The sequence below is a fragment of the Colius striatus genome, chromosome 2 (assembly GCF_028858725.1).
Source record: "Colius striatus isolate bColStr4 chromosome 2, bColStr4.1.hap1, whole genome shotgun sequence".
Lineage (NCBI taxonomy): Eukaryota > Metazoa > Chordata > Aves > Coliiformes > Coliidae > Colius > Colius striatus.
This window is the reverse complement of record NC_084760.1, coordinates 107,644,694-107,657,890: the sequence shown is the minus strand read 5'-3', so window position 1 is coordinate 107,657,890 and position 13,197 is coordinate 107,644,694. Positions and strand designations below refer to the sequence as shown.

Genomic DNA, 13,197 nt, shown 5'->3' with positions numbered 1-13,197 from the left:
TTCATACATATTGTGAACAGCCTGAAGAGGTGAATGCAGAAATGGACACAGAAAAGAAAGGAAAATATAGGCAGTGTGGCAATTTGAGAGCACTTAGAAAACAGTGATTCTATTCCCATTAGAAAAAATTACATTTTTTAACACAGTACGAGGAAGTTGACTTTAGTTTATGTAACTGTAAGGCTAATAATCCTTGTGAAACCCTGAAAATCACTTTAATTTTCTCAAACTTTTGTTTGACCTACATGTTTTGATACAGTGCAGCATAATTACAGGCAATTAGAATAAAAGTAATATACATATATATATTGAAATATACACCAATCACAGCATACACTAGGAGGCAGTTGACGTAAGAAGACTGAAGATTATGTTTTTGAAGACAGTTCAAAATTCAATGGAAGTAAATGCAAATACATTAACTTTCATAGTACCTGTAGGTCAGCTCAAATGTTGGAAATGTCTCATATTAGGAAAGATAAGGTAGTAATAACATGAATACCAACAAAATATGATACTAAGCAACTGATTCTCATTTTACAATTTCATATAGTTGTCATTAAAAGGATTTAAAGAGTTTGACAAAAAGCAATTGTATTTATACTTGATAAATATGTTTAGTGTAGTATACTCAAGAAAAATCGCATTGCGTTCTTCTAGTCTTATACACTTTGCTAGTGACTGGATGTTAATAAAACATCTCTGGTTTAGTAGAAGGAACAAAAATAAAACAGAGGATCAAAGAATTACTGTATATAGAAGTGCAACTGCACACTATTTAATAATTAGATCTTTCAAAGATGAGACTGTCCCTATGAAATCCTGCCAAAAATTACAGAGAAAGTAATCAAACTTATATTCAAAGCTCATATAGGGAAAAGCACATAGGTAGAGAAAAAAACAAGTGCAGGTGAAAGATTATTGCATTGCTTAGCTTACAGAAAGATGCATTGCTTTATAGGCAAAATACTTGCTGTATAAGAAAATACTATTTTACTGTGTGGGTGATGGAGCAGTGGAACAGGCTGCTCAGAGGGGTTGTGGAGTCTCCTTCCTTGGAGGTCTTCAAGACCCACCTGGACATGTTCCTATGCGACCTATCTAGATTGAGCTGCTTCTGCAGGGGGGATGGACTACATGATCTGTAAAGGTCCCTTCCAACACCTACCATTCTATGATTCTATTATTTTAATTACTCCTTAAAAAACTAATGTGCCATTATTTATTTTTCATTGAAAACTACTCCCGTCTTTAACATTTAAGCCTTCATTTGAACAACACAGCATTTCAAAATGTTGTGCATGAAACTAAAGGCTTTGTTCGCCCTCAGCAACTGATTCTACTCTAAGATACTTCAGAGATAAACACACATGGATGAAGGACTTAAGTATTTTTTAGGTACTTTAACTCAGCATTAATCTGTATTGAATAAGAAGTTTGTCCTCCAGTTCTGTGGTATTTTTGCAACCTCAGATCAATACAAACCTGCAGCATAGTGACTGGTTGCGTGTAAGCTTCTGTCTGTGTTGTAATAACAGTACTCTTATCAACTGCTGCACTCTGTGTAGTTTGAGTACTCTCTTTAGCAGCTTCAGAGCTTCTGGCTGTTTCCCATTCTTAAAAAGAAAAGGTATACTTTTAATATAGAAAGATAATAAATATGTTATTTTTGTTTAAATACTACAAAGACCTCTTAAACAAATTTTCATCTGGTATCTATATAGATTCACTACAAATAGCCCCAAAACTTATGATTAAAAAAGTGTAATTATTTATTATTACATGTTTTAAAGAATGTAAAATATATTTAATGACCTGCAATACTCTTTTTAATTACAGCTGTATGATTTTTCAGAACTTGTCAAGTTTTTCACCAATTATTATGCTAATAACTTGTAAGATGGAGTATACTCCATTTTTTCAAAAATTGCTGTTGTCTACTTACCAGTTTTATCCACTGCCTACTGTACAATGACAAAGAAACCTCATGTTAAACAATCCTCAACCCAATCCCCATTTCTTCGTTTCGCCACTTCCTCAAAAAGTTTTGTAGTTTATGTAGAAAATAGTGAATATATTTCAATAAAGGTTTATGTTTTAATTTTTCTGTCATTTATATTAAGTTTTTATTGAAAGCAAGACAGCATTTTGACCTGAAAAATTATTGTCACTGTTATAAAACAGTCTTAATCTACTGTTTAGTATAGTCCAGTCACTTGGTGCTAGATTCGTTTCAAGAAAACACAGTACTCATGAATCTTTTACAGACCTAACAAACCTCTCAACTAACTGGGTTTCAGAGCAAGGTCTAAGATTACTGGCTTTCCATACTCTCCAACTTTATGAAGGAAATACCTTAAGGGTCAGTTAAGCTGTGCCTATTTGGACAAGTTCCAAGTGAAGCCTTCTACCTGAATACGAGGCTTTCCACAACCAAAAGTAGAACTTCTACACAGATTAGTATTTTATATACTTGGAAACAAGAACACAGCAAATTCATAACTGTTATTCAAAATGTTAACCTTTATTAAGTAATTAACTCCCCTTTGTCACCAATTCCTCACTGTCATCAGAATCAATTAGTTTCTCATCTACAAAGACAATCTAGATTTCATGACAGCGCCATTTATATTGTAAAGAAGTAACTAGCAAAACTTATGTAAACTTAAAAAGAACATATATTACCTAAAACAACAAACTTTTTGAGAATTTGCAATTACCAAAATAAATGCATTTTCTAACTATCAAAATCACTGTTAATGTCTGTACCTGTATTTACTGTTTCCTGATCAATCATGCCACCTTCAGCAAAGCCCTCTAAATCATCCAATTTTACTTTCTCCCAAGGAATATATGAAACTCCCAGATCCACATCCCAGAATTGCTTGTATTCTGTTTTCACACCTTTATTCAAAGCCCAGGCAATCTGAAAATAAAACCCAACCAGATAATCTGGTTATAACATATAACCTGTGAACAGAATATTTCAAATAATTTCCTTTATGTTTCTGTCACTGAAGATGCATCTACTTATTAAAGTTTCAACAAGTTTTTAATTTTAAATGAACCTGTAGGAAGTTTACTTGTCTTCTGCAACAAGTATGTGCAAGATTAATGACATCAGAAAGCTTAAATTTGCTCTACATTAATTCTAACATTTATACAGGGAAAATAAAAATGCAGTATTTCAAGGACTCAACCTAAAGTTTTGAAGACAGACAAAATCCCACAACATTTAATTGTATACTTAACTCTATAATACTACTATCAAATTTAATATTAAGGGATCCACATGGTCATGCACAAGGCTTAGGCTGTTTACAGTCTTGCACTCTTACCGCTAGCACATACTCCAAGTATTTCCTAAGTATCAAGTCATAATTTCATTCTACTGTCTTTCACAATGCCTGTTAAAAGCTGCATTTGACACAGAGAGGAAGCAATTTGCACCTTATCGCTTCATTCTTATTCGTCATATCGTACATTTGAATGAACAATTGCTAAATGTAAAGTCATCATACTAAAACTGTAATGTATTTGAAATGGACACCATCCTTAGATTAAAATCAACTTACCTTAATAATTTTAGATCCAATCTTATAGGACCCAGAACTAAGTTTCTGAAGAGCACGATACGCATCTTGTCTATGAACCATACAGACGTAAGCACAACCTCTTGGGGGAATCATCTATTGAAAAAAGCGATGGGATATAACAAAGTTGAAAAACCAGCACTTCAAATTATATAACTACACTATTAATACTAAAATAGGAAAGACTTACATGGTAAACAATCATCATATTAATCAGCAATATTAACAAGTTTGAGCATCAGCAAAACTTAAAAGAATTTTATTGGCAGGAGTGATATTGGTACTTCAGTTCTATCATTTTCAAGCAGCAGCAACAAGTTGAAGAATGGGTGCTAAAAATTACATGAAAGATCTGAACAACATGGAGCAGCTGAGAACTGGGAATTATACTACAACAACTTCAGAAAAGCAGAAGTTGCTACCTCTTATTAAGCTCCAAATTCACTGTGAGCTGAGCAACAATCTTTCAGAGAGGTGTAAACTAGTGATGAAAAGTATCTTGCATTTTAGAAGAATCCTCACTCCTGAAGTGTCATTTTCACCAGCCTTCATGTTTTATTTAGGAAACAGAAGTATGATGTGCAAAGTAATTTTTGAAAGTTTGCAAATCATACATGACAACTGCTTATTTTAGTTTTAGTCAAAAATATGGGTGTGTTTTTAATGCTGTTTAGGAGCACACAGTTACATTACGCATTATGTACAAAAAGAAATATTTTTATTATTTTAATGCTTATGAAAATATACAGCTGTAATAATAATAACACCATTTAAAAAAATCTTATAAAAACATATTTAAGACATACAGCAATGTTACTCTAGGTACTTAAGGCTTTGTGGAATGTGGAGAATGAATGTTCTGCAACAAGGTTTGCCTCAAATGTAAAAGGCACTGGGACATCATGGTTGTTAGCTTTAAGGAAAGTAAGGTGTCTCAAATGCTAGTCTTTGCAAATCAAAAGAAGGCTTATATGCAAAGTTCTGGGGTTTTTTGACTTGTGAAGTCTTTAGGTTCTGTAATGTCATTAAAACTATTCCTTATTATATATTTTAATATATTAAGGTGATAGGAAAAATAGTAAAAAATATTAACTGGAAACAATTGCACAAGAAGCATTTTAAAAGTTGTGGTAGTTTGAGCCTGGCTGGATGCCAGGTGCCCTGATGTTGTGCAAGCGGTAGTCATAATATTGATATCAACAGTAAGCACAGCACTGCAGGAGCTGCTGTGGAAAATCACTACCGTCCCAGACCCACTACAAAAGTGCTCGAGCAAAAGACAAAAATCCAAATTTCTCTCATGTAGACATGTTATTTTAGGAGAAAAATAGTTTCTCTTGAAGCTGAATTCTAAGTAACACTGAAGTACAACTCAAAATATCTAATTCTAAATTATTCTAAATCATGAGAAATTTATCTTCGGATCTTAAGTATCTTTTTGTCATGTTTTAGAATAAACACTTGTTTACAGTACAACATATTCTAAATGTTTCATCCACATTGATAAGAAATCCTGTGTGTGGAACATAACCAAGACCAATATGGATACACATCAGTCTGTTAATTAGTTCAAGGAAAATTGATACCTGTCCCATGCCACATCACAGAAAGAGAAAAACATAACTTCTTGTTTATTAAGATATTGTGGCTTAAAAAACCGTGTAAATTGTTAGTGCTTGGCAAAAGTCATTTTACCACGAAGTGTAGTGTCTTTACAATTTTAAAAGACAGTACGTCAAACGTCAAACAGAATATTCAAACAGTTATGAAAACTAGTCTCCGAAATACAACCTTAATCTGCTAAATGGAATTCAGAGGCATAAGCATGTTTAAGTTGTTGGTCTGTCATCCCTGAAAATGCATGAAAACATGCTTACTTACATTAATTGACTCTATTTGTCCAAATTCTTCAAACAAGTTAGTTAAATCTTGCTGCGTAGCCTTCTTGTCTACTTGACCTACCCAAAGAGTAGTACTGCAAACTGTCAAGAGACACATTCACATCAATCAAAATACTGCAATGTTACCTTATAAAATGCTCTATAGCATGGGTATAAAAGGCTTCACAATTACACAGAAATCACTGATCAAAACGTAAGGATACTAAACCTATTACTTACTATACAGAAACTAAATATATTAACAAAAATGTTAAAGGGTTGAAAGACATCAAACAGATATTCAGTACAAGTGTTCATTCTTCTTGTTCCATTTTTTCAAACAAAATAGTTTTTAAAAGAAATGAAAAAAAATCTGTAATGATTAGTCAAGACACACTGCAGTAGAAAGTCATTTCTACTTCATATTCCATGAAAAACATGCCTCTAGGATTTAAAGTCAGATTTAACAAAGCCAGTTAGAAGTGTATTACAGAAAGAACTTAATTGCACTATTACACACTGCATTTTCATCTGAAAGAAATGGAAACTATACTTGAACTTGGGGAATATCCCAGAAAGAAAAACTTGGCTGACGCCCACTACTGAGCTAAAGACATCCATGAGGCTTCTAATTCTTATCAATTCCACCACAAGCCCAGATGCCTGGGATTGTCTCCCAAATGCCTTACTCTATCCCCCTCGCCCAGTATAAACACTCACTGACATGTGAACTAAAACTTCCCTCCCCCATATGTTTGTGGTTTCAAATCTTTTATCTCCTAAATATTACTCAATCTATGTGTGTAACTCATAGCGGTTGTTTCCACTTAACAGAGTGATCTAAATCAGCAACAGATTAGGTCAATATGGTGCTTTTTTTTTGGGAATTCATAACCTTCCCAAATCAATCTTGGTGCACCAAAATGGAAACTAGCCGTGTGTGTTCCTCTGTCAACTGACATTTACAACTGACAGCAGTACTGAGAATAACTAGCTTTAAGATTTCTCTTGAACAAAACTTGTTCCTCACATGCTTTGTAAACAGCCTTTTTGTCTCTTACAATATTAAACTCTACAAAACCATTCTTCAGAACTCAGCAAATAAGAACAGTGGCTGTCATTGAAAAAAGGTTACAAAGCAAAATGCCTGGCAGGTGAATTACCTATTTATTTATTTATACATCCTCCTAAGTTTCCACACTTCACTTAGCCTTCTTAATATCTCCTTTCCATGAGCTGTGTCACTTTATAGGACCTCAGTTGCTGTTCATCAGGTTACTTAACATCCCTGCCTCCCAGTTCCAATCCATTCTGATTATAGCTCCCTGCTTTATGGAATAATGGGAGAAAGCTCCACTATAAAAATCATGTGAGAATCTAGACAAGAAAAAATACGTCTCTCATCTGTAGTACAGTCCTGAGTTTAAAGCCATCTTGGAATTATGTAAAATATTAATGTAATAGAATACACTTTTCTTTGTAAAAATTGATTTTGAACTACTCAACTTGTCAGACAAATTTTAAAACACAAACTAAACGTAAAATTATATCAGAAATTGTGTATAAACTATCTAAATTAAATTAAATTTGGAACTACAAATTAATTACAAATATCAAGTAAAAATAAGTATCCAGAGAATCTAGAGTCCTGCTAACAACAATAACGTGATATAGTGATACAGAAGCAGATGACTACATCCAACTTCACTGTTTTTAAGCACTCATCTCAAAATACATTTCCTTTTATCTAAGCAAATGTGCAGAGAATGTTCTCCTCTGCTATCTCCCTTCTTTTTAGTATGTAAATTCTCCATAGAAATGACAGCAGTGCATAGCAGTATTTTGCAGAAGCTGAAATCCATTCAAGTTTCGGATATCTTCTTAAGACACAGTTATTACTGTCTACCTTATAATAGCAAATTACTTTTTTCATGTTTCCACCTGCTTTGGCTCTATGTTCCTGTGAAAAGTTATTTAAAAAGCTAAGAGTTTAACAAAACTGGCCTCTATTTAAGGTATTCAGAAAAGTGTCTGAAGTGTGTACCACAAATTTAAATCTTATCAGCATACCAATTTTCAGATCAAGCGCTGATCATCTTCAAATGCCCCAAAGAAGACAGCATTAAAGAGAAAGCAGATTGTAACTTAAGGACAGCCATTGCTACTCTCTGTTCAGAGGCAAAAATCATTGGTGCAACAGTACGAGTAAAATGAATGGTAGGATATTTGCTTTCCTCTATAATGAAAAAACAGAGTGAAGTTGTAAGAAACGTCAAAAATGAAACTTATTAAAAAACTATTATGTTGAATATATTTTCTAAAAGTACTTAACTTCTTCTTCTTTCAATGAAAACAAAGCCTTTTTTCCCTTGAAGCCTATATTATTAAAATAGTAAGCAGCTGTGACTTACCACTTAGTGTTTTTGACCGTATAGGAGGTAATCCCTTTTTCTGACGTTCTTTTTCCCTTTCCCTAGCCCTTCTTTCACTGGAATATGACCGAGACGACTTTCTCTTCCTTTCTCTCGATCTTGAGCGTGAACGTTTTCTGTGTTTACGCTTACGAGAACCAGACCGTGATCTAGACCTTCGTTTTCTTGGTGACCTACAAAATACTTAATTTCAGTACACTGAGTTAAAGAATTCCCTCTAATATAGTTACCTTTTAACTACAAACTCTAAGCATGATACAGACATTCCTGTTATATCACTCAAACTGTTTCAGGAAATAAATGCCAGTAGTGTCAGGAGTAGAAAATACACTTCAAACTTAAATCGAAAAGACCTCAATATTTTCTAAGTTCTGTAACAGTATCTATTTTTTCTGGCATAGAAAACCTGACTAGCTGCTAGTGTTAGTTATTTTCGTTTCCTGAACAGGTCTTAAAAAAATTTGAAGTAGACCATAGCCATGTAAAAATGAACTGCCATGCAGAAAGTCTGCATCTAACACACACACATTAAATGATTTCTTTTCATTGGCAAAAACTGTTTACGCTAATTTTGGAAAATACAGAATTGAGAATGACAATAAATTGCAACATTGTTTGAGAAAACCTTCATTTACTTAATACAAGTTAATTATGAAACCTTGAACGAGATCTTGAACGAGTTCTTGATCTTGAACGAACAGCTGATTTCTTTTCTTCTTGTTCAAAAATCTCCTCTTCGGCAACATCCTGTCCTTCATCTATATCCATGTCCTGAGGTGAGATATAACATGTTCAGTAACAGTCAATAAATACAATTATAAAATATATTTGTGTATATTAAAGCATATATCCATATTGCTCATTTTGAAATTATTTTAGTATCCATTTTCTGTTCAACTTCTGTAATTAAATTCAAAATAAGTTTTACCTGCTGTTGAATATCCATTGAATCATCTACATTTGCTTCCACTTCTAAAAACTGCTGCTGACTACTCCCTTGTGATGGTGAGGCAGAGTGTTCTGAACCAAAATTTCCTTCTTGATTCTCCTCAGGGCTTGCCTAAATAACAAATAATATATCATTAAAAGCTTCATAATTCAAAATGCTAACTGTGTCAAAATGTAGTACTACGCAAAACAATTGTTTGAGTCTCTCTGAAAAACTCTTTACCAAGTTTCTCTTATTTTCCCACTTCCCATTAATGAGAAAGTTTAACTAGATGAAACTATACTTGATTCATTTTTTATATAGCTCTCAATTGCAAAACTTTGAAACAATATTCTTGAGTATTATTTCTGAAGTTCTGAAAAAATTTCAAAATTCAAAACCATAAACAATCAAACAAATTGCTGACTTGCTAGGGGAAAAACTATAATGGCCTGTACATTGGACTGAAAGTACAGATTTGGAATAAATACCTGTAAGATATGAAAGAAATTTTAGAAATTCAGGAAATGCAATGTATAGTCCTCAGAAATCTCATCAGGTCAATTTTTATAAAGTAATTTTAAACCTGTAATCCAATATAGCAGGTAAACATTTCAGTGATTCTCATTACATTTTCACTTTAATAAAACAAATCCTAGCTAATCTATCTGCCAGGAGAATGGTAGAAAGTTAGCAAAATGACATTTTTTGTCTTACCTTCACATTCTTAAACAGCTTATCATGACAGTTTGCAGGAAAAAAAATTCTACTGTAATTGAGTTAATGTATCTTCCTTCTAACATTATCTGTTTCATATCATTTTCCTTTTATTTAATTATTCTTCATCAGTCTGTTTCTTGATATCAATTCCTATATTTCTTGTCGCTCCTTCTGTCTCTGTCTTTTCTCTCTCTGCTCTAATCAGATGCTTGATAATTTTGTGTGGTATTCGATCTTTCCTTCTCTTGCCTCAATCTTTCTCACTGATGCTTAAACGAGGAATTAAAGAAAATCATCTTCATAATACACTGCAATCATTACAAAGTAGTTCCAGTAGAATTTTATCTCTTTTAGCTGCTTTAAGGTGAAAATGAAAATTCCTTTCTTACTGATAAGACAAGAAGCTGAGCAGACCTCAGAGGAAAAACCTCCTGGACTTTGAACAGAAGATCGAATAATCAAGGATGAGTCATCTGAACATTCTATGCATAAATGTACGGTAATTCAATTTCAGAGATGAAATGAAACTTTAATTCTGCTTATTTTACAATAAGTTATTCAGCATCTTTATTTTCAAATTAGAAAGTTGCTTTGAGATGCATCACATCAAAAGTTCCTAAAACAGAGGTGCTCTTCAAAGTTATATTCTCTTACAACATTTTTCAGTGATTAAAGCCAGAAATTGCTAGATATCCACTAACATACAAAGCTATTTAGTCTGTAAATATGTGGTACAAACTTCCTCAGTTACTGCACTTAAATGAGAAATGAAGGTAAATCACAGTAAAATAAAGCTGTAGAATAAGAAAATAATATCTAGTAAAAATATGTTATTATTTTTCTAAACAATGAAAAGTCATAAATTCAAAATGCAAGTGATATTCTTGATGGAAAATTGTGTAACTGCACCTTTGAACAGGTTAAACCAAAATCCCCAACATATTTGTTAAGTTTGTGTTCTGTCAATCTAAGATTTCTGGTTTACTGTGAAACTAGAATGAGATACTTCACAGAAAGCCCATTTATATCTGCTCAGTATCAAGACAGAACAAACATTTGGATTTCTTTTTCTGATGTGATCAGGAACTGGGATCCAGAGGTGAAAAGAACAGCTAAATACCACAGACTAATCTCTGAAGAATAGACCATTTACTTCTATGTAGAGTACAGAGGATTCAGTTCACATAGTTAAGAAAGAATATCGATTGTCTCGTGTATCAGTTCTTAATTAATTATTTCCCAGGACATATGTGACTATTCTTTAGCTTAGATTCTTCAACAGAATTAGAGGTTTATTAGCCAAGATTTAAAGCTTGGTAGGGTAAATTAAGTTTTATGCAATCTCTATTCTGTCCTCTTGATGCTTCTGCAGCAGTAGCTTGCATGTTGCTCTCCCATCACAGATAGGAGCATAATCACTTCATTGCTCAACACCTTCCCTCTGACAGCAAGGAAAATGCTTTTACTCCCCATATAGAGCTAAACACCCAAGCACAATCAGTCTGTAACTCCACTAAAGGGAATTGTTTCCTAAGAGAAGCAAAATGTATACCCCACACATTGGGTACTTTTTTTCCCCCTGCTTTAAGCCCTTTCTTCCACTTATTCCACTTACACTGCAAGCTTCTGTTAGGTGATCAGCTAGTCACAAAGACTTTAATTAAAAAGAGAGGTGTCAGTAAGAAGACAATTCTTTTGTCTTGGAGTATGAATTTTTTAAATCAGTGGAAAATATAATTACTGTAACAGCCACAAGGTGGAGTTCTTACTTTTTGAGGCTGCTGTTGCTCCAGAAGCTGTTGTCTGAGATGTTCTAAATTTTGTTGCTGTAGCTGTTCAGCTAGTTGATGAAAAAGTGAGTTGTTCACAGATTCTGGTACTAAAGGCCTAGAATGAAATAATTTACATTAAAACCCACAACCGTTCTTCTCTTGGTTTAAACAGTGATAAATAGGTCTTCACAACTGAGTTTCAAGTTTAACTACAAACGCAAAATAATAAAGACTACCTAGCTAGTTCCACCTTCTGTTATCATCATCACATTATTGCTATGAATATGATTAATAAAGCAAAGAACATGACAACTTTAAGTCAACAAAACTTATGCCACCAGAATGTTATTAAATATTTACTAAATGTATGTTTTATTAATTTAATAAACTGTCTTTTCTCTTCGTACTGTTCTAGTATACTTGTGCTCTGAATGAAACATTTTCCTTACTAGTTAATCCTAATGTACAACTAGTATCAGGCAAATTTTATCATTTTCCATAAGAAACATAGCTTCATCTTACAGTTGAGAAGTGGGAGTTTCCTTTTTAGGCTCTTCATTTTGTTCAGACTCTTCACCAAATTCAAATCTGTCCATCAGCTTCTAGGAGAAAGCAAAATAAGCATTATTGAGTGCTTCTCATATGTCCTTTTATGTATACTTACTTCTCAAAATAGAAATGCCCTGATTTCTAAACTTAAAATAAAAGTTTGTCAAATAACCTGAATTGAAAATTACATGTCATACTGCTATTCCTATATATCAAATGCAAAATTTTGGGCATGGTTTTCTATAGCTCTGACTGTCATTAGAAATATAACCACGTGTTATTTGCAGAGTGAATAACAGATAATTTGGCTTAAGTAAATTTTATGTGATGGTACCTTTAATTAGAAGAAATTACTACAAAGAAGCCAACTCTTCAATCCCTTGGCAATCAGCAAACCGCTCTGTTCGTATAAAGAGGACCTACAGCTTCATAACTTTGCAAAGAAGTACTGTATTTTCACACATGTCATTTAGACACCCTGAATTCCTTTAAATACACTGTTCCTTGAAAATAATTTCTCAAAAAAATCAAATCAAGCAGGAATAAACCACCAGAGAGATAAAAAGAAATGTATCAGAAGGAAAAATAAAACTTTCAAAAGATGTTTATGCTGTAGTTCTGCTGAATATAAAAAGGTTTAGTTTGTTTATTTAAACAGCTCAGAAGCATTTCAGTAGTATTATATTGTCTTGAAGATAAAACTAAAGAACAAGCAGGAAGATATACAACAAACATTATTTGTTGCTGAAATTGTCTTTTTTCAGTAACTAATCATCGATAGTGCAGTGCTATGAAACCCACATTCATGCATCTTGACACTTGGAAGATTTCTGTAAAATAGAGTTAATCCTGTACTACAAACTGCCATAACTCCATCTCAAGCCCCAGTCTCAGGAGAAAAAAGGAAGAGGATGAGAACATACAACAGTAATTTCAAAATACCAAGGAAAAAAATGTCTCCAGTTACAAGCCATGATGACTCAGAAGCATGTTTTCTTTCTCAGTGTGCTCTTTTTAGTCTCCCAGAATTATAGAATGGAAGGGGTTGGATAGACATCATGTAGTCCAACCCCCATGCAGAAGCAGGTCCACCTAGACCAGGTTGCACAAGAACGTATCCAGCTGGATCTTGAAGACCTCCAAGGAAGGACATTCTACAACCCCTCTGGGCAGCCTGTGCCAGGGCTCCCTCATCCTCATGGTGAAATAGTTTTTCCTTTTTGTGTTCCAGTTCCATCCCATTATCCCTTGTCCTGTTGCTAGATACAACAGAAAACAGGGATGTCCCAACCTCCTGATATCCACCATTTATATACTTATAAA

General features: G+C 33.5%; 1 protein-coding gene across 4 annotated transcripts in view; it reads right to left on the bottom strand.

Annotated features, from left to right (window-relative positions):
- Positions 1-13,197, bottom strand: part of SCAF8 (SR-related CTD associated factor 8) — a 94,143-nt gene that overhangs the window by 45,425 nt on the left and 35,521 nt on the right. For 3 of the 4 annotated variants that reach the window (XR_009818102.1, XM_061989011.1, XM_061989013.1), the window contains exons 8-16: positions 11,848-11,927; positions 11,323-11,440; positions 8,834-8,965; positions 8,564-8,676; positions 7,885-8,078; positions 5,475-5,575; positions 3,576-3,689; positions 2,770-2,926; positions 1,486-1,616 (exon numbers count right to left, since the gene is read on the bottom strand). Coding sequence is in view for 3 of the 4 variants with exons in the window: in XM_061989011.1 (XP_061844995.1) it covers positions 1,486-1,616; positions 2,770-2,926; positions 3,576-3,689; positions 5,475-5,575; positions 7,885-8,078; positions 8,564-8,676; positions 8,834-8,965; positions 11,323-11,440; positions 11,848-11,927 (1,140 nt within the window). In the remaining variant the exon portion in view is untranslated. The remainder of the gene's footprint in view (positions 1-1,485; positions 1,617-2,769; positions 2,927-3,575; positions 3,690-5,474; positions 5,576-7,884; positions 8,079-8,563; positions 8,677-8,833; positions 8,966-11,322; positions 11,441-11,847; positions 11,928-13,197) is intronic. The other variant, XM_061989012.1, reaches the window with a different exon arrangement.